We start from the raw sequence: 25,610 nt of genomic DNA on the forward strand, positions 1-25,610 counted from the left end.
ACTAGGACAGAGGTTAACTTGTTTCGTTGTTTGGCCTCAGTCGTTTATCCTGTTTTAATGTTAGCCACTTTTCTGGATTGGCTGGAATAGGATCTACAGTCACAAAAGTACATGCAATCTCTAGGGGGAAAATACTACCTTGGTGAATCTTACTTAGTATAATATTTACTTACAGCTATACATGTGCTATGATTGCTCAAACACATCTTGAACATGTTTTTGCTTGAACACGAATTGCAATCTGTCCCGCTACAAGTTTGCATTGTCAGTGACTGATGTACTGCATGAGCACAATTAGCCAATTTGTGTTGTGATACTTTGTTTGACTGGCTTTTGGAAATCCTCCTCAGACACATTTACTGTCCGCGCACAATTTTCTGAGTTAATCATGCAGAAATATGCTAAAGTCTCCAGGGTTTCCAAGATAATGAGATTTTACTGTACACTCTCGAGGGTTTGTGTGTGTGGGGGTGTCGATGAATAAATTTGCTCTGTACAACAGGGATGGGGGGGGGAGAGGTATGTTTTCACCCTATACAATTGCTAATTGTACATCTTCCTTGGTCCAAAATATTTGATGCATACAGTTAATTATTTGAAAATGCGAGCTGTTCATTTATAATAATCATGGCAATTTATCAGGCAGGAACAACAAGCAATAATATTATTAACATATTAGAAAACTATAGCTTGGTCATAGTATCGACTTACTGTGTATTTTGGAATCTTCATCAGGGAAGGATCATTCTCACGCCAAATATGTTTGAGCTTACCTCTGACAGAATGCTTGTGTTGGCAGTGGAAAGGCAATGAGGTTTATTACATTGAGCAGAAATGTTAAGATATGGTTAGCGCTTTCCTCGCCTAGGCTCTGCTTGCTTTTTGCATTTTATTATCAGTGTACAGGGAATCGTATTATATTTCACATTGCTCAGTATAAAATCTGCTTCTCTGATTGAGGTTTCAAAGTGGCTTCATAGTGGAAGAAACAACACTTCAGAGACACTGCCGTATTATAGGGTGAAGTCATAACTCTATCTCAATTAACTCACATTTTCTGTCAACATTTTTGGAAGTCATTCTTGGGATATGGGCATCGTTGGCAAGGTCGGCATTTATTGCCCATCCCTATTTGGTACAACTGAGGGGCTTGCTGGGCCGCTTCACGTGGCAGTTAAGATTCAACCACGATGGTGTGGGACTGGAGTCGCATAAAGGTCAGACCGGGTAAGGACAACAGGTTTCCTTCCCTAAAGGATGTTAGTCCACCAATTGGGTTTTATGACAATCCGACACCTTTGTGCTCTTTATCATGTAGGGTCCATTTATTTGATCATGACCTTGGGTCCTACAATTGACCTTTGTTGGTGAGTCTGGTGAGCACAGTTATAGCAGGTGATCACCTAAAGTTGTCCACAAACCAACTAGATCATCAAGAATTCAGCACTTGAACTTGAAATTCTGAGAGGTTAAAAAACATAGGCCGCAATTTTGTCGGCGCTCAGCGGGTGGTGGGTGGTGGCGGGTCAGCTGTGAAATTTAAAATGATTGACAGCGGGTTGGAAACGCGCTCACCTGCTTTTCCTGATGTCGGGTCTGCCAGCGCTGAGCAGACCTGAAAGGCAGTGGCGGGAGACCCAATTCAAATCATTAGTGGCTTGTTTACAGCCACATAACAATGCTTCTTTACCCCAGATTTCAGAATTTGACAGGTCGCCCTACAGTTTCCCGCTGTGCCTAGACTTCGTCTGTGAAGCTGAGGGGGGAGCTCAGTGACCATTGAATCAACTGCTGAGTGGACAGCTTCAAATATCAAGTCAAAGCACCCAGCTGATTGAGAATGTTCCCTTAAACAGTAGCTTCTCTAAGCTGCATTTCCACTACAGGTTCAGAATGCTGAAAGTCTTTACACAAGTCTCCATCTAGTCTGACCTCATTGCCTCTCCCACCATTGACAGATCGCTTCTGTCATCTCTACTTCACCTGCCATCTATTCCATCAGCATGGGTGCGCATTATACTCTTTTACCTTGGTACTCAGAATCTAACCACGATCAGCCCCTACACCAGCATCACCAGGCACACCAGCATCACCAGGCACACCAGCAACACCAACAAACACACCAAGCTTCTTCGCAATCACCTGATGCTGCACAGGACAGAGGGCATCAGCGCCCAACTACATTGCTGCCAGGGAGGCCAGGGATGGCCGCACCATGGCCAGATTTACTTCACTTGATGCTGTACACCCTGGCTGCCACATGATGTGCCAGGTTGGCACCATCCCACAACAGCATCATAAAGCATCCCTGCAATGTCTAAGCCATTCCTTTCACCCTCATCACCATTGCGGGGGTACTGTTAAGTCTCACCATTCACTGCAACTCACTAAGCCAGTTCCAAAGGTGCACACAAATCTGTCCAAGAATGCAAAGTGCTGAAAATAAAGATTTCAATGTTTGACAGCACATTAACATAACCTTCACATGAACATAGGCTAAAACACACAAGTGCCTACCCTTGTGTGTTGTTAGTTGGTATGATTGGACTAGGATGAGGGTGAGTGTGAGGGGTGGCTAGTGAGATGGGGAAGTGATAATGTAGATAGAGAGGGATGGGTGGAGGTGCAAAGTAAGTTGGTGTGAGTAAGGATGTGCAGGAGTATGGTAGGGTTGGCAGAGTGATGGGGATGTGATGAGTGGCACAGCAGGATGAGGTTGAGTGTGGCTTTGCAGTAACATTTCATGATCTACTGAGATCACTGAAAGGTTTGTGCCACTGCAGCACCTCAATGCTGTAGAACACTGACAGCACAAATGTCAAAGTAAACTTGTGCACGGTCCCTTTAAGGAAACCAGCTGATGATGCATCATCAAATGATGTCATTAGACCCGCTTCCTTCAATTGGCTGGCAAACTCACTGGGCGGGCTTAACAAGTCCAATCAGGGGAAAGTCATATCAGAGACCGGGTTGGAGACAGGAGCGGGGCCGAGACCTGCCACCGATGTTGCCCGCCACAGACCCGCCGAGGTAGGGAAAATCGCGGCCATAGTTACCTGAATTTGAATTTGGGAATTGGGTTTCCAAATGTGACACAGGCAACTTGTACAACATTTTACACTTTCAGCTGTGTAAATGCTTCATCTATCGCACAACACACAATCAGATTTTGCAGTCACTTCGCTACTTGAATTTTCCTTTTAGTACATATTTTCACTGGTCATTGTAACATGCTAATATTTTTGACAAAATATGAATTCAGGTTGAAAACTACTCTTCGCTCAGATGTAAAATTATGAAGGGATGGGACAGAGCAGATAGAATCAGACTGTTTCGGGTCGCTGAGGGGTCACAAACAATGGCCCTATGTCAACATTCAAGATTAGATTGGATAGGTCGATGAAGGAAAAGGGGTTGAAGGAATATGGCAACAGGGCGGGTAAATGGGATTAGAACTATATGATTGTGTGGAGGCTAAATGCAGACATGACTGATTGGGCCGAATGGCCTGTTTCCGTGTTTTAACTTCTATATATGTGTTTCAGTTTCTATGTTTTAATCTCAATCAGCCATCAAATTTGGAGCTGGCAAAAATCACTTGAAACGCTTGGTTCAAGTAGGATAAAATCTTGAAGAAAAGCATAGATTTGTCAGGTAATATTAAAGCAGAACAAGGTTCCAGTCCCTATGAATTTTGCCCTGCACACATTGCTACACTCATGGCTATTGTCACAGTGCATGTCACGATCAGCAGTTTCCAGTCATGGGCCAACTAGCAACAGTGGATGAGCAAAGAAAAAAGGCAGCTCCACGGTAACCATTTTAACAAAATAGGTACATAGAAACAGAGGGGGAAAAATTCTACCTTAGCGCCTCCCGTTAGCACCAGCAGATGGCACTAATGGGGTACTAGAGTATTATCGCTGAGGCGAGGCGAATCCAATGCCACCCGCAGCGCTGCCACTAACAGTTATCGCCGGGAGCCTCAATGCCAGGTGGATCGTGATGTCAATGAGTGTGCAACGCTCACGGAGCACCTGATCTGTGAAACTGATTGTCGCCGATTCACGCCTGGAGTAAACAGTGACAGGGAGAGCTGGCGTGAAGCAACAGGAAGCTGGCTCCTGGGATGTTATTCAAAGGGATCACCAGTAATGACTCACAGCTGTCAGGTTAGTGAAGTTTCAGTGGTTTCTTGTCAGTTTCACATACTCCAACAGTTTCATTGAGTAATTTCATGGTTATTTTGTATGAGGAGGTTGTGGCAACTAAAAAGTAGCTACATTTATTCTTTAAAAAATTCAAACTGCTACATTTTGTTACATTAATGGGGGCTGTACTGGCATGCAACCTTGCCCTCCAGGATCAATGGCAGAGGGAGTGAAGGCAGCAAGAAAGACTGGAACATGTGCCCAGAGGGAGGAGGAGGGCCATCAGGGCTCTCAACAGGAGGCCTTATCCTCCGAGGGTATTCCGAGATCACTTCTCCTCCCTCCAATTAAGCGAGGAGCAGTGTATTAGAAGGCTCTGCTTCACCAAGGAGGTGGTCACAGAACTCTCCACCTCCTGGAACCAGATCTCCAGCCTCAGATCAGGGTGACCACAGCTCTCACAGTTGCAGTCAAGGTCACCCTCGCCCTCAATTTCTTCGCCAGCGGATCCTTCCAGTCTGCAACAGGAGACAGAGCTAACATCTCACAGTTTGCCATCAATTGCTGCATCCAGGAGGTCACAGAGGCTCTCTACAGTAGGAGAAGGGACTACATTTCCTTTCCCATCACCAGAGAGAAGCAGGACGAGCGTGTAAGTGGCTTTGCCAGGATAGTGGGATTCCCCATGGTGCAGTGTGCACTGACTGCACACACATGGCTTTGTGAGCACTGGATAACAATCCTGACATCTTCCGTAACCGCAAAGGCTATCACTTACTTAATGTGCTATTGGTGTGTGACCACAGACAGCGAATCCTCAACGTCAATGCCTGCTATCCTGGCAGCAACCATGATGCCTTCATTCTGCGCTAGACCAGTGTGCCAGCACTTTTCCAGCCATCATGTCAAGCTCATGGCTGGCTGCTCGGAGACAAGGGCTATTCGCTCTCCACCTGGCTGATGACACCCCTCCACAATCCCAAAACTCCTGCCCAGCACTCATATAATGAGAGCCATGCTGCCACCAGGAACATCATCGAGCAGGCCATCGGGTTTCTCAAGCAATGGTTCTGCTGCCTTGACCGCTCAGGAGGAGGCCTCCAGTACTCGGCTGAGCGGGTGTCCAATTTTGTGGTGGTCTGCTGCATGCTCCGCAACTTGACCATCATGAGGGCCCAGCCCTTGCCATCAGGGATTGCAGGAGGAGGAAGAGGGAGACGAGCAGGAGGAAGATGAGGAGGAAGAGGAAGACAAGGAGGAGGAGGAAAACAAGGAGGATGAAAAGGAGGATGAGGAGGAGGAGGAACAGGAGCGAGGGAGGAAGCAGCCACTCAATCAGCCTTCCGGAAGGGCGGTCTGTGACCTCCTCATCAGACTGCGGTTAGAATGAATTAAACCCCAGTTCCCTGTTGCTCACCAAATCCCCATCATTCCATCCCTGTCACAGGCCATGTCACAGCGCAAAGCTGAAATGAGACATACCACAAAAGAATTCAAACTGAATTAATAAATTTATCAATAATCACTGAACACATATTTACAACAAAAATATTATCTTTTTACCCTTGTGCAATCCCTTAATGCCTCTCGTTACTGTGCCTTTGCCTACTCCAGTGCTCCTACGAAGTGTTGGCCCAATGGCTGCAGCAGGGCTGGTGGAAGGCTGCTGAGTGTCCATGCGGGAGACTTCAGATGGCCTTGCAGGACACTGTCGACCAGCTCTGGGCCTGGAAGGTCCAGCTGTAGACTGCACCACCTCAGCATGGGCGGCAGTAGTCTGGGCTGGCTGGGTGACAGGCAGCGACAAGGGCAATGATGGAGTGGCAGTGGTGGGAGCAGGAATGCTGTCATCCTGAGAGAGGACAGCAGGTTTCTGCTTCACTGACCCACTGCCACTCCCCCGGGGCAGCACCTCAGCATCCCGAGCAATCTGTTGGAGCACAGATTGCTGGCCTGCTGCGACACTATGAAAGCCTCGGTCGATGGTGGTAGACCCAGCCATGATGGCAGCAGTCAGAGCTTGCGTGGCATCAAGCTGAGACTGCATGAAAGCAGTATGGGATGGGATGCCACCAAGCATAGACTGCATTACAGCGTTAAGACGTTGCGTTGCTTCTGCCTGTACTGCAATGGCAGCTGTCAGATCGCCCATAACACGTGGCATCAGGTCTGGGTCATCACAGTCTCTCTGGGAGTCTACCATCCTTTGCAGACTGGAAATGATGGGCTCCATGGTGTGCGCAGAGCTTTGTGCAATGTTTGAGGCGGACTCTTCCATGCTCCTTACCATTGCCGAGAGGCTCTCAGGCACCCTTGCCATTGCAGCTATCATCTCTGTGTGCATGGCCATCACCCTTCTTCTAAACGCCTCCCCATTGAGGTCCTCATCTGAGTCCTGTGCAGCAGAACTCACATGCAAACTCACTCTCCGGGGAGCTGGCCCCCGAGCTACCAATTCCCCCGGCCTTGCTGCAGCCCACTCGTCCTCGGGGCCTCACCCTGTGCAGCTTCCACTACTATACTAGCACCTAAAGAACGCGTAGTGCCAGCATCTGAGCTGGTGTCTGCGGGTGAGAGATGCAGTGACGTAGTGTGTTCTTCCTCCTCCTCTTCTCCCGCCTTGCTCTCTATGGTGCCCTCAGGAACAGGATGCTCAGGTGCTTGCTGATTATCTGAAAGCATAAAGGCACAAGAGTCAGGTTAAGGTGAGGGGAGGGGGGCAGGAAGGGAGAAATGCATGCATACAGCATGGTTAGCTGGAAGGTGCAAAATGCTTGTGGGGTGAGGGGCAAGTGGGCTGTGAGAAGGAGTAGGAATGAACATACCATTGTTGTCCCCAAGGGGGTCAACATCACCAGTGGCCACGGCGCCAAATAATATGCAGCACTCTATTCTCCAGCTCAGACAATGGTTGGGTGTCGGTTTGTCCCCCACGTGTGCAATCCTGCTCCCTCCTGTTGTGAGCTACCTTGGCCTGCATAAGAATGGGAAGTGTGTGAGTGAGTGTGGAGCGCTTGGTTGATGTGCCTGTCATAGTTTAATATCTGTCATTATATGCAAGGTGTGAGATGCGGGTGTGAGTTTTGGTAGGTAGAGATTGTTGGTAGGTGAGAGCTGGAGGTGTGATGCTTTGGGCAGTCTGTGAAGACTGTGGTTCAGATGGTTGTAAGTAGCATTTGTTGAAGCATTGTCTCACCCTGACCACCTGAGTGAGGTCATTAAATTTCTTCTTGCACTGTGTGTGGGTCCTGGGGACCACAGTGCCACCCGAGACATGCTGCACTACCTCCTTCTACATGGTGCGGACGACTTGCAGCGAGGGCCTCCTGCCACTTGTCAGGTGGAGCACTGCCCTCTGTCTTTCCACAGCTACACCAATGCCTCCAAAGCTTGATCACAGAATCTGCGGGCTCTCTCCCTGTGGCGTGGATCTGCCATGAGTACAGCTGCTTCAGTCCTCTGGCTCCTTTTCCTTGATGTGCTGCTGTTTGCTGAGGCAGTTGCACAGCTAGCAATGCTGAGAATGAGATTCTGCAGCATCAATGAACCACCCCTTTAAGAACTGGGAAAAGCCTGTGGCAATGATGAGTTGCGATTAGACTGTACCTGATATTGGTCCACCCTTTGAGTGTAACGCCAATGAGCTTGAGCTTAAAGACTTGAATCAGTGCTCCAATCATTTCTTTGAGCAGTGAGCATGAATTTTGCATGCAGTCTAAAGCATTAGCCACCATTCCTGGGCTATAATGAATTTCTAGCCTAGAGAAACTTTAACGCAGAGGGTCATGTGAAGAAAGTAGCAACTCTACTCAGTTGAGGTTTTTTTGGAATACAATCTCAAAAAACACTGGTAAAAATACTGGAAAATCGCATGGAATAAAAACAGCCAACATAAATCAATGGGCCTAATTATTCATGAACAGAATTGGGGCTTGTGATCCCCAAACACTACTAAAACGTCTCAGAAAACCTGGTGATAGACATGGAATTTGATTTATTCAGTCACTGTAACCCTGGTTATAAGAAAACTTCGGTGTGCAGGGAAAGTTTGCATCCAGGTTCAATATAAATGGCCTGACTGAGATTAGAGTGACATTGGGAGTCATTTGAAAACAAAATTAACTTGGAAGTCTGTTGGCCTGATACATTTTTCTCACAGTTTTTGAAATTCTGTATCTGGACAATGAATTTTCATCTTTAGGATTAATGCAGATAGCATAAAATGGGTGATAGCGAGTCAGCAGCCTGTTTTACACCTCTCCTGACTTTTATTTCCATTGACTTCAATGGGGAGAGATGTAAAACATGCTGCCGATTCGCTATAACTTGTTTTACACTATCACACACAGTCAAGATCTGCCCCCTTGCTAATGATGCAATACCATAATCAAGTTACTGACCAGGCTCTTGTTCACCCTTATCTTTACCAATCTGGTAAAGTGCCTTATAAACAATCCCCCTTGAAATTAGAATACTGGTCACTATTCGGATCTTGACAGATGAGTTAATTGCAATGAGCTGTTAATGAAATTAACTGCACCATAGAGACATCACTGACATATTTAAGTGCAATAGTTTACTATGTATCATTGAACTAATCTATTCCGGCAAATCAATGCAGTAAACTCTGTCTACAACACTTTCTGTGAGGTGTGGTGCTTTTAATGAATTAAGAACTATGTCCTCTTTTTTCTGATATCAAGTCTATTCCAAACAGATAGTCCACTCTTTTTCTTGGTTCAAAGCGAAATTACATTCATGAGTGTTGCTCCAGTTCCTAGAGATGGCAGGTCACCAGTACCATATAATCCATAATTCAGCATGAGTTAATACTGAAATTAGCAGCCTCACTCAGAGATGTCAAAGGATGGCAATAGGAAATGTCACACAGGGGCAGTGGGCTTGCTTTCTGAGTTGGAGGTGAAGGCACATTAGTGCGACATTGTTAAAGGAGCTTTATCCTTCCTAAACTTTTGATATTGACAGTTGGTTGCAAAACAATGCTCGAATCCCCAGTGGTGACACCCTCCACCAATATCAGGGCAACACTCATTAACAATGTATACAAAACCTAAAACAAAATAAAATATCTTTATCTCTGTTTCTCTCTTCACAGATGCTGCCTGACCTGCTGAGTATCTCCAGCATTTTCTGTTTTTATTTCAGATTTCCAGCATCTGTAGTATTTTCTTTTTGTAAAATATCTTTGGGAGTCACTTGAAATCAAAATGAATTTGGAAGTCTGTTGGCCTGATATATTTTTCTCACAGTTCTTGAAATTCTGTATCTGGACAATTAATTTTCATCAGCAGGATTAATGCAGAAGTTGTTTTTCCTTTGACCGTGTTGACTACTGTCTTCTAAAGGTCTCTATTAATCCTGTTTCTGTTTGAGATTAGTGTCCATAAGAACTCTTCCATTTTCTGTCTTTTCTTTTAACAAAAGCGGACATATATTTGGGGCCTAACACGTGCTAGGTGATATAGGAACTATTTGGTGTGTGTGCATGTGTGCATCTGTTGGCCCAATGCCAATAGAGTATTCACAACCCCTAATCGTCCATGCTAGACAATGAGGGGTTGCTGTTTGACGACAGTGAAGTGGTCAGAATCTCTTCTGTACGAAATTACAGCGTTACTGGTTCTTATCATTTGTCAATGAGAGAGGTCAAGTGAATCAAAATTCAGGGTGGGGATTAACCACAATCAGTGAATAAAGTGATAGTTATATTATAAGCAACAGAAAGCAATTTTAGCGCAATCATTAGCTAATAACTTCTAGCCTAAGTGACACCATTTTATTATTGCTCAGATAATCCATGATCTTTCTTGTCCACCTTTAAATACTCCATGTTATGTTCTAATAACATAATGTTCTATCAGTGGTTAAACAGGTTTTGTAAAGAAAAACAACAAATTGCCATTTACAGAAAATGATTGTAGAAAAGTGCATTGATCTAATCAATAAGGCGGCATAAATACAGCTGGAAATGCCTTAAAAGACACTGATGGAGGGGAAATTTTAACCGAACCCGTCCGGGGGGGAAACTGATAAAATGAGATCGGCCGTCCGTTTGACATGCCATCCAAAAGTGGTGTGTAAAACCAGGGACTGATCTGACCATGTCAGTTTCCCACTGGGGGAGTTAGATAAAAATTACCCCTCCAATGTTCCCTGTTAGTTGCGCTCCATGGAACCTGCATAGCCGGCTTGCCAACTTTTCAAAATTAAAACCGCACAGGCGCGGTATTTTGAATGGCCCACGTAGCCCCTTAAAGGGGCCACAGAGGGCCAAAGAAAATTAGAAGGAACATTGAACTCCCACCCCATCTGAGTCTTTTAAGGCTTTCCAAGAGTTAAAGAAAGGCTTTAAAGACTTGCATGTCAATGTTCGCGCTAATTTTTTTGGATGTGCGGCCGCTTTAACGGGCTGCGCGGCCCATTCAAATTATTGCGCATGTGCGGTTTTTTTCCATTTAAAAGCTGGCGAACGGCTTGTGCGGGATCTCCAGACCGCCGTGCAGCTTAACGGATGTCTCAAAGCACTTCACAGCCAATTAAGTACTTTTGAAGTCACTGTTGTAATGTAGGAAAGGCACAGCAAGGTCTCACAAACAGCAATGTGATCATTTACGTCTACCTGAGAGGGCAGATGGGGCCTCGGTTTAACGTCTCATGCAACAGATGGCACATTTGACAGTACAGAACTCCCTCAGTACTGTACTGAAGAGTCCGCCTGGATTATGTGCTCAAGTCTCTGGTATGGGATTTGTACCCATGACTTTCTGAATCAGAAGTGGGAGTGCTACCAATGAGCCAAGGCTGACACAATTGCAATTCTTGGCAAGACTTTCCCTGGTGTCAAAGTGCCCATGAGATATCTGAAAAAATTCAGTATTCCAACTATTTGACCTATGACTCATCGACATTCTCCATATCAGGCACCTACATTAAAATGTTAATCAGCTCTTCAGCTTCCTCTTTATCTGTTGAGCCAGACCAGCCTTCAGAGCATGTTGGGCAGTGATTCTGTTACATTTTATAGTGGCCCAGAAATTTGGGTCGGAGGCTTCCCGCGGGTGCAAGCCGCCGACCTGCACTTACCTAGAGTGCCAGCCGTTGTGTTGTGGGCCCGCTTGGGATTCCGATCCTGGGCCTCCGCCAACTGCCGGTGCGCAGTGCTTGCGTATCCCAGGGGTGCAGTTAGTTCGGAGTGTCCCCTGGAATCACGTGGGCCATGGAGAGCCAATTGTAGCAGGGAAATGCCCATTCATAAAATTGACAGGAAGAGCTGTCAAAACTATAAATACTATAAGCCCCAAAACATAACTAAAACTTCAAATAATTTTTTTTTTAAATCACATTTTTAAAATAACTATAAATTATATAAAATAACTATTTTAAACGATAATTTAAATTTTTGAAAAAATTAATTACATTTTCTAACGGGGCTAAAAATAAACTTAACTTTCTTTAAAGTATTTAAAAATAATAAACCTGTGGAAAAAATGTTTTAATTTTACTTAATTCACCACTTACCTTGTTAAAAGTAGGCCTTGTGCCTGCTTTTTAAAAGTGTAACTGCTGGAGACTTACCCTCCTGGAGAAACCTGGAAAAAAAGCATAAGTTCCAGGCGCACGCGCTGCCTCTCCGGCGTACGCGTTCGACCTCTGAACTCCTTCCTTTAAGGGAACGGAAGTTCCGGTTTCCCGCGCATGCGCAGTGCATGCATGAAACCGGCACTTTCGTTGGGCCTACGGGTGAGTACCCAGCGCGTACTCACCCGTGGAGACCCGAATTTCTGGGCCTGTGTGTCCTTCAGTGGAAACCAGTTTTTTTTAATGCAGCTCTCATCCATCAGTGAGGAGGATAGTGATAGACTTCAAGAAGACATAGACAGGCAGGTGAAATTTAACGCAGAAAAGTGCGAAGTGATACATTTTGGTAGTAAAAATGAGGAGAGGCAATATAAACTAAAATGTACAATTCTAAAGGGGGTGCATGAACAGAGAGACCTGGGGGGTGGGGGGTATATATGCACAAATCGTTGATGGTGGCAGGGCAGGTTGAGAAAGCAGTTAAAAAAGCATACGGGATCCTGGGCTTCATAAATAGAGACATAGAATACAAAAGCAAGGGAGTTATGATGAACCTGTATAAAACATTGGTTCGGCCTCAACTGGAGTATTGTGTCTAATTCTGGGCACCGCACTTTAGGAAGGACATGAAGGCCTTAGAGAGGGTGTAGAGAAGATTTACGAGAATGATTCCAGGGATGAGGGACTTCAGTTACATGAATAGACTGGAGAAGCTGGGGATGTTCTCCTCAGAGCAGAGAAGGTTGAGAGGAGATTTGATAGAGGTATTCAAAATCATGAGGGTTCTGGACAGAGTAGATAGAGAGAAAATATTCCCATTGGCAGAAGGATCGAGAACCAGAGGACACAGATTTAAGGTGATTGGCAAAAGAACCAAAGGCGACATGAGTAAAAACTTTTTTACGCAGCGAGTGGTTAGGATCTGGAATGCACTGCCTGAAAGGGTGGTGGAGGCAGACTCAATCATGGCTTTCAAAAAGGAATTGGATAAGTACCTGAGGGGAAATAATTTGTAGGGCTATGAGGCTATGGGGGGTGGGACTAGTTGAAGTGCTCTTGCAGAGGGCCGGCACAGGCTCGACAGGCCAAATGGCCTCCTCTGTGCTGGAACCATTCTATGATTCTATCATGTAGCTACTGTAAACTGAGCAGTAAACATATATCAAACAAGTTTTCACTGAGTTAATGGCCTCGATTTTAACTGAGCTGTGGAGGCGAGCTTGGAGGTGTGCGGGGGGTTAAAATCGCAAAAACTGGCGGGCGGGACCCTCCCCGCCTGGTTCGCGACGCCGAGCCATTTTTACTCAGGCGTGTCTGATGATCCCGAATCCATCCTGCACCGAACAGGCGGAACTGGTCTTTAAGGCCCTTAATCACCACTAAATGGCCTCTATAATGCAATTTTAACAGTCCCTTGCACTTTTAACCCTTTTCCCACGTAAAACACGCCTGGTGGGAATCACGACTGTGAAACCTGGTGGGAGCACTATTGGCTTGCTGACTATCAGCTGCAGGTCAACTATTAAAGAGGAGATTTGATCAGCCATCATTTGCAGCTGGCAGGATTTTTTGTCTCAGGCCTGGGGCAAATTTTACCAGGCTTAACCACACCTGTGGAAGGTTGGAGCCTCACACACATCTCCAGTGTGAACTCCTGGGAAACCCCTCTCGCCACCTTCACTCAGCACTTCCTCAATGGAGGCATATGCCAGAAGCATGGGAGCCATTTTTTTTCCTTCCCTTCTGGGCATTAGAGGAGCTCGAGCACCAGGCGCGGCAGCAGCAGAAACTGGAACAACAGCAGCACCAGCAACAGCAGCAGCAGCAGGAGCGACAGGCTGCTGCTCACCCACCTGAGGCAGCACAGGCCAGAAGGGGCCAGCGCCTGGAAGCCCGTCGGCGCAGGAGGTACCCCCCAAACAGGGTCTACAGACACAGGGTCGGCTACCTCAACATGACTGAGCAGCAGTGCCAAAGGCGGCTCTGACTTTCGCAAGAGGTAGTGACTGACATCTGCGCAATGTTACAGCAAGACCTGCTGCCCAGAGGACCAGGTGGACACTCCTTACCAGTGGCCATCAAAGTCACCACCGCACTCAACTTTTTTGCCTCAGGCTCATTCCAAGGATCATCAACAGACATCAGCGGCATTTCCCAGGCGGCCGCACACACTTGCATCATGCAGGTAACCAATGCCCTCTTTGCCCTCGCGCACAATCACATCCATTTCACCAAGGATCGCGCAAGTGTGACGGCGCGAGCGGTTGGATTAGCTCATCTGTCAGGCTTTCCGAGGGTATAGGGCATTGTTGACTGCACACATGTGGCCCTTAGTGCACCCCATCGCAATCCAGGTATTTTTGTCAACCGCAAGGGCTTCCACTCCCTTAACGTTCAGCTGGTGTGTGACCACAAGAAGGAAACTTTGCATGTTTGTGCCATGTACCCTGGCAGTTGCCATGACTCCTTCATACTGCACCAGTCTAGTGTGCCTCCGCTATTCAGTCCGCCAGACCAACTTCACGGATGGCTACTTGGAGACAAGGGCTATCCCCTGAGGGCTTGGCTAATGATGCCGTTGAGGAGGCCAGCCAATGAAGCTGTGGAGTGCTACAACTCCAGCCACATTTCCACCAGATCCATTATCGAGCAAACCATCGGTTTGCTGAAGATGCGCTTCAGATGCCTGGATAGATCAGGTGGAGCCCTACAGTATTCAGCAGCCAGGGTCTCCAGAATCGTCGTGGTTTGCTGTGCACTTCATAACATGGCACAGCGTCGTGGCTTGCAGATTCCTGAGGACCAAGTGGCTTCTCACATGCCCTCCTCAGATGATAATGATGATGATGATGAGGAGGAGGAGGAGGAGGAGGGCGAAAACGACCATCCTGCAGAGGACCAACAACCAGTGGCAGCATTACACCAGAACATTGCTGCCCGGGATGCAAGGAACGCACTCATCCTGGCCATATTTGCTTAGCCTAGCCAATCAAGCACTTTTGCCTCGCAGCTTCTTATCTGAGCATCGACAATGGCCAAGACCCTGCGGATTCCTAGCTATTTGTCCAGCATACTGACAATTACAAGTAATCGTAAGCCCTCAATGTGAAAGTCCCATTCGCGAAATGACACACGCCACAAATACAGCAGTAGCCATCAGACTTTTTATTGACAGAATTCATCTGATGCATTTTTTTAACAATACATAAAATTTCACCCAAGTGATTACCCTTGTGACTACTTGTGCTTTATTTTCCTCTTACGCGTGCTCCTACGTTGTGGTTCCCATGTGGCTTCAGCAGATGTGGAGGCCCCTTGCTCACTTTCCTGCTGCTCCTGTCTCGACACCTTTGGCGGGCCTCCTCTGGGGTGGCGAGCCTGTGGGGGCTCGTCAAAAGTCTGCTGCTCCTGTGGCTGTGCAGGGGTTGAGACGTCTATCTCACTTGGGTGTGGACTCCGGTGGGGCTCTGACCGAGGGCTCTGCAGTGACATGGAAGTGTGAGTGCCTGGAGAGGAACCCCCACTTCCTTGAGATCTGCCACCAACCTCCCTCTCATGGGTCAGCTTCCCCTCCGCGCCTGCAAGTGGCTGGACAGCACCTTGCTGAACATCAGGGGGTCCATGGGGACCCGTATTTGCAATGGCAGTCCTACTCAGAAGGACTTCCATGAAGGTCTGATTTCTATGTTCAATAGATGCCCATCACTCCTCAAGAGATGTCATTCTATTCTGAACACTCACCAAGTTTTCCATACCCTGGCGACTAACCTCCTCCATGGCCGTAGCCCTCCTCTCCTCTACCGTAGCCAGCCTTACCATGGAGGCAGCAATCATTTCCACGTTGGTAGCCATCCTTTCCGTGTTGATGCGTTCATGCGCCAATGACTCCACAAAGGCTCTGCTCATGTTCGCTATGAACTCCTCCATTTGCTCCACACTCGCAGCAAGCCTAGAGACAAACCCTGCCAGAGACTCCTGCATCCTTGCATGGAGTTCCATCACCTCTGATCTTATGGATGGACCCAGAGGCAGAGGGTCGACATGCAGCTGAGCCGAGGTGGCAGTGTCCTGCGCCCTCCGACGAGGACTCTCCACTGCTGTCCCTGTCTCCACAATCTGCTGATGCTCACTTGTGAGCTGTGATACACCAGGTGACAACATTACTCTATGTCCTGAAGGGCTCACCGAGGTGTGAGTGTCTGCGCTGGTGCTGGGTGCGCTTATTTCTGCTGACACTGCGCCCTCAGAGGTTGCAGATTCCTCTGAGGAGTCTGGAAGCTCAGGCTCTTCCTCCTGGACAGTGGGGACGGGGGCTCTCGATGGTCCTGTGGGGGAGTTAAAGAAAGAGTTAGAGATGTGAGGTCAAGGTTACATGCACATTGCATATTGCAGATGATCATAAGTCCATCTGTTACAGCTTCAGAATCATTATTAGCGACTCATGCAATGTCAATGAGAGAGATGGATAACTTTTCTGTCACCAGCTTGCTGTGATGCACCCGTCTGTCCGTCTCCAACGTGCGCATCTTTTTTAACCCCGACAATTTCCAGGACGGCTTCCTCCCAGGGGGTGAGCTGGGCTAATGATGGTGGGCCTCCTCCTGTCCTGGCTCTTTCCCTTTTATTGTGAGCTCTCTTTTCCTGCAATGAGGGAGACAAGTGGAGGTTGAGTGAGAATGAAGGAGTGAGTGTAAAGATTGCATAGCATAGATACTTAGAAGGAGACAAATGTAGCCTGGCGAAATGGAGCAGCACAGGACACGAACTTTCGTTTTTGGGGTTTTTTATTCTGTATTAATAACTTGGGTCTAGGTTTAGGATGAAATTGTAAATACATAAAATACAGTCGACAAAATACGGCAGTGGCTTGCTGCAAAACAGAACATGAGGCAAACCACAGGTGAAGGCAGTTAATTAACTAACAATCATTATACAAAACAAAACATATCATACCATACATTCGTATGTCCCGTTATCACTTGTCACCTCTTACAAGCAAACAGAAAGTATTAAACTCGTTCGAAACGTAGCCCCAAGGACTCAACAACAATTTTAACAAAGGTTAACACCAGCACATGGTGGGACAATCTACAAGCATCCCCGTGATATCGAGTGATTTGGGAAACAATATCACTTTAAAACTATGTCTGGCTGCACTAAATGCTGTTTTAGTTGTACTTTACGCAGACTAAGTTCATTTAAAAAGTCATATTCACCCCAACTCTCCTGAGCACACCCCCCACGCTGGATCTAGAAAATGGAGGCTGTGAAGAAAGGGGAGGTTCCTTTGGCATCACATGGCCTTACCCATAACCCTTTTCTCAAATTCTAAAGGGGAAAATGAACCGCGCCATCTAGTGGACTTAAATATTCACTGCATTTTCCCACTTGGCTACATTCTCCCCTGCTTTAAAGTCAACGTCCTCGGTGACTTAGCACCCGTTTTTCACTTCTTTTACAGCTTCTCGAAAAAATGCAGTACCCAGACTCGATAAAACATGAGAGAACACCTCAGGACTGAGTGAGACTGCATTACAGGCTGACTGAGGCAAATGGTATGGGTTAGGGTTTACCCCAGCATTGGCTCTTTTAGTTCTGCGAGGAGCCGGAATGGGTACCTCAACCTCAGTCCCACACTCAGAAGGATCTGAATGCTCTGGCTCAGAAACAGCCTCTGATTCCTGTACATCTTGGGCGTTACCAACAGGATCATTGTTTACTTTTTCCTCCTGAGTTAACTCTGGATAGGTGACTTCCTCTACCACAACAAACTCAGTATCAGAGGGCTCTGGCAACGATTCTGTCAAAAGAGTGACAGGGGGTACGGTGACAGGGGACTTGGTTCTCGTCCGCCTAGGCTCAGGGACAGGGGTAACACATGGCCTAAGATTAACTCTATGGACCCTTTTTAAAGGACCGCCCTCTACAGGCTCAACTGCATGTGTAGTACCCTGTACCTCCACCACTCTGTACACAGTAGGACCCCACGCATCCTGAATTTTGTTCCTACCCAAAGGCCTGTGTCGTAAGTATACCAGCTGACCCACCTCAATGGTTGGACAGTACACTTTGTCTTTGTTAAGTTCAATTCTTTGAGCTGATTTCTTTTCAGTGTACTCTCTTGCCCTTGCATGTGCCTCCTTCAAACGCTCTTGGTGGACAACCAACCACTCATGTTTCTTGTCTAACACTTGCTCCTGACCTAATAAAGCATCTACAGGAAGGTGTGGATGAACCCCGAAAAGCAGATAGTACGGTGAGTAGCCAGTCGTAGCATGGGGTGTTACATTGTAGGCATACACCAACTCAGATAAGTGCTCAGGCCAGCGGCGCTTCTTTTCTGGAGGCAGTGTACGCAAAAGATCATGTGAAGATCTGTTGAATCTCTCACATTGAGCATTTCCTTCTGGGTGGTGTGGGGTAGTGCGGGTTTTCTTTACACCATAAAGCTTACACAGCTCGGCAATGATTTCACTCTCAAAATTTCGACCTCTGTCTGAATGCAATCTTTCTGGGACCCCATACTTCATGAACCACTCTTTGAGAAGGACTTTTGCCGTGGTATCAGCCTTTTGGTCCCGAGTAGGGAAGGCTTGTGTGAATTTAGTGAAAACATCGGTCACCACTAACACATTCTCACGACCATCGGAGGCCGGTTCCAGCATGGTGAAATCTACAGCAACTACTTCAAGGGGCCGGGAGGCTAGAAATGATTTCATAGGGGCATGTATCTTGGGGTGGGGCATTTTTGTCAAAACACACCTCTCGCATTTCTTGACCCACTGTTCCACATCCCCATACATCCCAACCCAAAAACATCTCTGTCTCAAAAGGTTCTGTGTGCGCTCTATTCCCTGATGGCCCATACGATCATGCACACCTTCAAGCACGACTTCTTTCAAACAAGAGGGCAGTAGTAGCTGGTGACACTCACCAACATGGACATCCTCGATTACACGGTACAACAAACCATCTTGCTCACAAATACGGGGCCACTGCTTTAACGTGGATAATACTAGCTTGGATAACTGCGACCTCTCCTTGTAAGTTGGCCTCCGCTGCTCACCCCAAAACTTCCTAAACACGCTGAGGGTGGGGTCTGTGTCCTGAAACTTACGTAGTTCCTCTTTAGAGTAACCGGGAAGTGTTGGTGTGTTACCCTGCAACTCACTACGCTCAGTACTTTCTTCTGCGTCCGAAACACGGATCTGTCTGACTTTACAGCACTTGACTCCTGCTGTCCCTAAGTCTGGTCCTAGAGCTGTTCCCTTGTGAGTGACATTACATATGGCCACACAACCATCATAGTCCGCATCCCCACTGTCTGACTCGGGCTCCCCTGCTAACGGCTGCCTAGAGAGGGCATCTGCTGCTGCATTACAGCGGCCTGGGCGGTACTTGACGTCAAAGTCAAAAACAGCTAACTGAGCCACCCATCTTTGCTCAACAGCACCTAACTTAGCTGTAGAAAGGTGACACAGGGGGTTGTTATCTGTTATGACAGTGAACTTGGAACCTAGAAGGTAACCTCGAAATTTCTCTGAAACAGCCCATTTGAGGGCGAGGAGCTCTAGTTTCATACTGCTGTAGTTTCTGTCATTTCTTTCAGCATTACGGAGCCTCCTACTGGCATATGCTATCACTCTCTTCCTATCTCCCTGCTGCTGGTGGAGGATGGCACCTAATCCTAGGTTACTGGCATCCGTCTCTACAATAAAAGGCTGAGTGAAATCTGTGTAACCTAACACTGGAGCACTGATCAGCTTTTCTTTCAGCTGTTCGAAAGCAGCTTGGCACGCAGCTGTCCATGAACCTTCAAACAACCGTTTTGCTTTTGCTGGGCTGTCTTCCCTAAGGCATGCATTGACTACGTCATGGAGAGGGCCAGCTCGTTTAGAAAAATCCTCAACGAACCTCCTGTAATAACTACAGAAACCAAGAAATGACCTCAGATCTTTGACTGTACTGGGGACCAGCCACTTCTTTACGGCGGCAATTTTCTCTGGATCTGTCCCTATACCCTCCCCTGAAATTTGATGCCCAAGGAACCTGACTTCCTGCTGCAGGAAGTGACACTTTTCAAGCTTTACTTTCAACCCTGTCTCTTTCAGTCGTCTTAGAGCTGTCTCAAGCCTCTCTAAATGGTCCGGGAAGGTCTGAGAGAACACAAGGATGTCATCTAAATACACTAATAGGATGTGGAACACTAAGTCGCTCATAGTCGCTTGCATAAGTCGTTGAAAAGTCGCAGGTCCATTACAGACACCAAAAGGCATTCTGAGGTACTCAAAAAGGCCAAAAGGAGTTGTAAAAGCAGTCTTAGGCCTGTCACTTTCACGGACAGCAACCTGGTGGTACCCACTTGCAAGATCAATGGTCGAGAAGAACTTTGCACCATGAAGGGCATCAAAACTCTCGTCAATGCGGGGCAAAGGAAATGCGTCACGTCTGGTTTTTGAGTTTAGTTTCCTAAAGTCAACACATAGTCGTATGTCTCCATCAGTCTTACGAACTACCACTATGGGTGAAGCGTATGAACTATTGCTCTCCTGGATGACACGCTTTCTTAAAAGCTTAGTGATGTGGTCCCTCACCTCTTTGTACAGTGTAGGTGGGATACGACGGTATGGCTCTGTAACTGGTGCGTCATCTACCAAGTTAATCTCATGCTCAATTTTATCAGTGTAGCCTAGGTCCTCATCCTTAAAAGCAAATACTTCCGAATACCTGGCTAAAAGTGCACCTAACTCTGCTTGTTGGCCCTGTGTGCCACCTATGTGTAGTTTGTCCAAAAGCAACTGAATGTCTTGGTCTGTCATCTGTCCTTCTTTTCTGCCAACAGTTACTTCCTCTGTGTCAGCGGAGATGCGTTGAAATCGCACCTCACAGGAGTCCTTGTCTACACACTCTGCCTGAGTCGGAATACCAAGCCTGGTCCTGGGGCTTAACCACACATCCTCCTCAGAGAAATTTACCACCTGCACTGGAAATAAATGTCCCTTTGATTCAACTAGAGTGGGGACAACTACCAGGCCACCTGGCAATGGTGTGTTACCTGGCTCCAACAGCATTTTAGTGCTGCCACCTGACTGAGTTTTAAGTCCCTTTACATAGACTGTAGCTATGGAAGACGCAGGCACATGTACAGCACCCCTACCAGCTACACGGACAGAAGATGACTTTGGAGTGATGTTACACTGTTGTACTTGCTGAAATGCTTCCCTCCAATCTGAATCCAACTTTCCCCCTAGAGTAGTGTCAAACTCAGCATGAACTAGTTGTCTGCATCGGCTGATGATGTTCATACCAATAAGACCTGGTGCTGCAGGCTGTGACTGCTGATGCTCTTTGACTACCAGGAAACCACATTCGGGTAAGGTTATGCCCATAGTTTCAACGTCTAACTCAAGGTAGCCCAAGTAGGGAATGTCCAACCCGTTGGCGGCAGTGATCTTAAGCCACCCGGTTGTAGGCAGCATATCCTCATCCCTCCCAAGTAAGTGCTCTTTGAAAAAAACTTCAGTAATAGTGCTGACTTGGCTCCCGGTATCCAGTAAACAGTTAGCAGTAACCCCCCCAATCTTGAGATCTACTACTGGACATTTACCTACTGCACGGTCAAGAAATCTGTCACGAATACCAGTACTGTTCTGAGAGCCTGCAGGTTTTCCTCGCATTGCCCGGCTCATGGCAATCGAGGGAGTTAGTTTTCCTGCACCCCAGCCAGCAGTGGTGGATGTGTTTGCTACCTCGTGCTTCTGAGGACACTGTTTGGCAATGTGCCCCGCCCCGTTACACTTAAAGCAAATAGGCTGACCTTCATCAGTGAACTTTGGCTTGGCTCTAGGTTTCCCAACCTTGTCATTACCCGTGTTTTCCTTCTGTAGAGCAAGACCCCGTACTGCCTCTGTTAGTTCCCCGATAGCTTTACCCTGTTCCGCCACCACTTTAAGAACATCCTGTAAAGTGACAGCCTGGCTGCCTGGTACCCCAATGGCAGAACACTGAAGATCCCTCCCCGTACTGTCACACACTACATTCTTGCTCTTTGCAACTTTAGTGCTACAGGGCTGGTCTTCTAAGGACCATAAGACAGCTTCCTCACGTACATCGAACAGGGTAGACTGGGGGTTGTCTCGTACAAACTTGCGCAACTCTCTCCGGAGTGAGGGATCTCTAACACCATCAACAAATCTGTTTCTGACAACCCGTTTTGTGTCCGGCACAGCATCAGGTGATTGCTTTACCAAAGTTCTAATAATCTGAGAGAGTGCATGTGAGTATTCTCGGAAATCTTCACCCTCTTCTTGCTTGCGTCCATAGAAAGTTTCTAACAGCTGGGACTCACTGCGTTTTTCGGTGAAAGCCCCCCTTAGGTAACTGAACAGGTCACTGGGCTGCTTAGACTCTCCACCCAACCATAACCTAATTTCCTGTAGGGCTGCCCCCCTCAACAAAGATCGAATGAAATCTACCTGCTCTGCAGGAGTCTGATCTCTAGCTCGTAGTACACTTTCAACCTCTTCAATGAACTCATCAACTGAACGACTATCTTTGGATACCTCACCACTGAATGGTTGGATCTGACGCTCTCTGGGTACATACACATATGACTTGGTTGCCCCATTACCTAGAGTGGCAATAATTGCCATTGCTTGGTCATGGTTTTTTTTCAACTCTGAAATCTGTGCCTTGAGTTCATCTATCTGGTTGCCCTCACCCACACTAGAGGTATTGTCCTCACCATCCGAATTGTGAGCTCCACCCGCCTCCTCAGGAGGGTCTAACATTTTGACTCAGTTCACAAGTCCCTGACAGTCACTGAATGGGATGGCCGCTGCGACGATTCTTCTCCAATGGTGTCCCTCCTCGGTGCCTTGATGGGTCCTCTCCCAGATTGGTCCTGGCGCCCTCTGGATCCCGTCTGTCTGGTCTGGTCCTCCTTAGCAACCCCAGGCAGTACTCTCCGTCCGTCTCCAGGTCCACTTGGCACCACACCGCTCTTCCCCCACTGCCGTATTTTATGTAACTTTCCCAAACCTGAGAAACTCCAAGCTAACAGACCCCACTCCTGGTACCAAAATGTGTAGCCTGGCGAAATGGAGCAGCACAGGACACGAACTTTCGTTTTTGGGGTTTTTTATTCTGTATTAATAACTTGGGTCTAGGTTTAGGATGAAATTGTAAATACATAAAATACAGTCGACAAAATACGGCAGTGGCTTGCTGCAAAACAGAACATGAGGCAAACCACAGGTGAAGGCAGTTAATTAACTAACAATCATTATACAAAACAAAACATATCATACCATACATTCGTATGTCCCGTTATCACTTGTCACCTCTTACAAGCAAACAGAAAGTATTAAACTCGTTCGAAACGTAGCCCCAAGGACTCAACAACAATTTTAACAAAGGTTAACACCAGCACATGGTGGGACAATCTACAAGCATCCCCGTGATATCGAGTGATTTGGGAAACAATATCACTTTAAAACTATGTCTGGCTGCACTAAATGCTGTTTTAGTTGTACTTTACGCAGACTAAGTTCATTTAAAAAGTCATATTCACCCCAACTCTCCTGAGCACACCCCCCACGCTGGATCTAGAAAATGGAGGCTGTGAAGAAAGGGGAGGTTCCTTTGGCATCACATGGCCTTACCCATAACCCTTTTCTCAAATTCTAAAGGGGAAAATGAACCGCGCCATCTAGTGGACTTAAATATTCACTGCATTTTCCCACTTGGCTACACAAAGATGGAGTGAGGTTGCAAGACCAAGGGCCCTCCCTGTGTGTTGTCAGTTGTGTTCAAAGCATCAGAGTGATAGGGAGTGTGAGGGCTGCATGGTGGGAGTGTGAGGGCTGCATGGTGGAATAGTTATGTGATTGTAAGCATAGAGAGAGAGGGGATGGGAAAGTGTCAAGTGGGATGTGGGGGAAGAGATTGCTAAAGCTGTGTGTTGGTGAGGAAAGGCAATGGGGATCAGATTGAGGGTGATGGGAACTTCATACTTACTTTTCCAGTGCGTTGAAGGTCATGGAATCTTTTCCTGCACTGCATCCAGGTGCACCGTGTTTCCCCAGTTTCTCTCCGATCTCCCCTCATGACCTCCGCATTCATCTTGTCCATGAGACCCATCTCCAGCTCCCTCGACCCTATTCCCATCAAACTGCTGACCACCCAACTTCCTTTTCTGGCTCCCATGTTAGCTGACATTGTTAGCGGTTCTCTCTCAGGTACAGTCCCCCTCTCTGTAGGATTCGCAAAATTTCCACATTTCCCCAAAGGTTACTATTAATAAAAGGGACCCTGCGCGGACATTTTAAAAAGGGTACCCAAAGATGGCGTCCGCACCTCATGGCCAAAAGCCTGCAAGATTTTAACAGCTTGGACTCTGTGGCACAAGCAGCTTTTGGGGAAATCGAAACCTAAAATGCAGTTTTTTTGAAGAAGGACTTTTGTATTTTGAAAAGCAGACAGCTGGACTTTGAATATGCATTAAGCCAAATCAGAAACAGATCAAAACCAGTTAGGCCTATACTTGAGGCCATCAAGCAGTTTGCATAAATAATCAGGAACAGCTTAAGGAAGCCATCAATGCTGGTCAGGCTGATTAAGAAGCATTAATAACATTAATAACAATACAGCTCAGACATCAGGCCATTAGGTGCGATCAACGGCCATCTAAAAGCAGTTGGTTTAGATTGCTACCATTATTTAAACTAGCCCGCCAAGATTGGGACAATGAACTAACCTGATTTAGCGCGCAAATAAGGGCCATCCGAATGAGTATAACTGAAGGCCCCGGGTAGCAATCTCTTTCTGCTCCTGCTCCTCGCCCTCATGGCTGCTGCTCTTCCCCCGTCCCGTGCTTGCCGCCTGGCCACTGTCCGTGCCTTTCCCCATCCCATCAGGAATGCCCGGCATTGCACCAGGCGGACACGGACAAACCAGGCCAGGCCAGGCGGGATGAGACGAGGTGAGGAGGCGAGACAAATTGGGAAGACGAATTGGGAAGACGATTGAAGGAACGCTTTGAATAATTGGGTCTTCAATCCAGCTGACCTGCGAGTATCTTCATGCAAACTCCAACTGCCGCCTGAGGAAGAGAAACCATCATCCCTGTGAGGTAAAGTACCCAAGCAAAGACTTTAACCTTGGGGTACTTGTACCTGGACGACGACCTTGCAGCGCCCTGAGACCACGAGATGACGGCAGGCCCCAGAGAGCACAAAGAGCGAGTCCCAAGCCCCACCGCTGGTTGAATTCAGCAGATTTTGGACTGGTGAACATGAATTCTGGCCCCTCCTAGCTTAATCTAGTTAGGTATAGAGGGTGGGATAAGGATAAGGGGATTGTTAAGATAGTTGTTTTCCCTCGATGTGCTGTATGTTCCCCATTCCCTGTTTAAGTATAGTTATTTTGTATTAGCCTGTAATTTTATACTAGTAACTTCTCATAAGATTGTGTTAATTTCTCTTTCAATAAAATCTTGGTTTTCTTACATCCAAACCACTTGTCTACTCGAGTCTTTTCTGTATCGCCGCCTGTACCTAAGTCTGGTGTCTAGAACCCAGGGGCGTGGGAGCGATTCGAACTGCTCACAAACAGTCAGGAGCATAACTGACTGGGCGCACGTGCCAACCTCACCACCCCACTACAGAAATGGCGACCATGGCAGGACACCGGCAACAGGGTTGCGATACAGTAGACAATGGTTCGGATGAGCAAACCATGATGGAGGAAAGGATTTCTGATTATGTGTTTAGCAAGGTGAATATCACTAAGAAGTGGATCACCACTCTGTTAAAGGCTGGGCGTCCAGTAGATGCAGCAGCTAAGTGGACAGAGGGAAAG

The 25,610-nt window shown here is 47.1% G+C and overlaps 1 protein-coding gene across 1 annotated transcript; it reads right to left on the bottom strand.

Annotated features, from left to right (window-relative positions):
• Positions 1 to 1,325: 1,325 nt before the first annotated feature.
• On the bottom strand, positions 1,326 to 23,402 carry LOC147124949 (uncharacterized). Its single transcript, XM_085989279.1, has 3 exons — positions 23,323 to 23,402; positions 20,957 to 22,976; positions 1,326 to 1,403 (listed from the first exon to the last, which is right to left on the bottom strand). Exons 2-3 carry the CDS (start codon positions 22,538 to 22,540, stop codon positions 1,326 to 1,328), a joined length of 1,662 nt encoding a protein of 553 aa, XP_085845405.1. The 5' UTR covers positions 22,541 to 22,976; positions 23,323 to 23,402.
• Between the last annotated feature and the right edge of the window lie 2,208 nt (positions 23,403 to 25,610).

This window comes from Somniosus microcephalus, chromosome 1 (genome assembly GCF_052327205.1).
Source record: "Somniosus microcephalus isolate GS21.2 chromosome 1, FLI_Smic_1.0, whole genome shotgun sequence".
Lineage (NCBI taxonomy): Eukaryota > Metazoa > Chordata > Chondrichthyes > Squaliformes > Somniosidae > Somniosus > Somniosus microcephalus.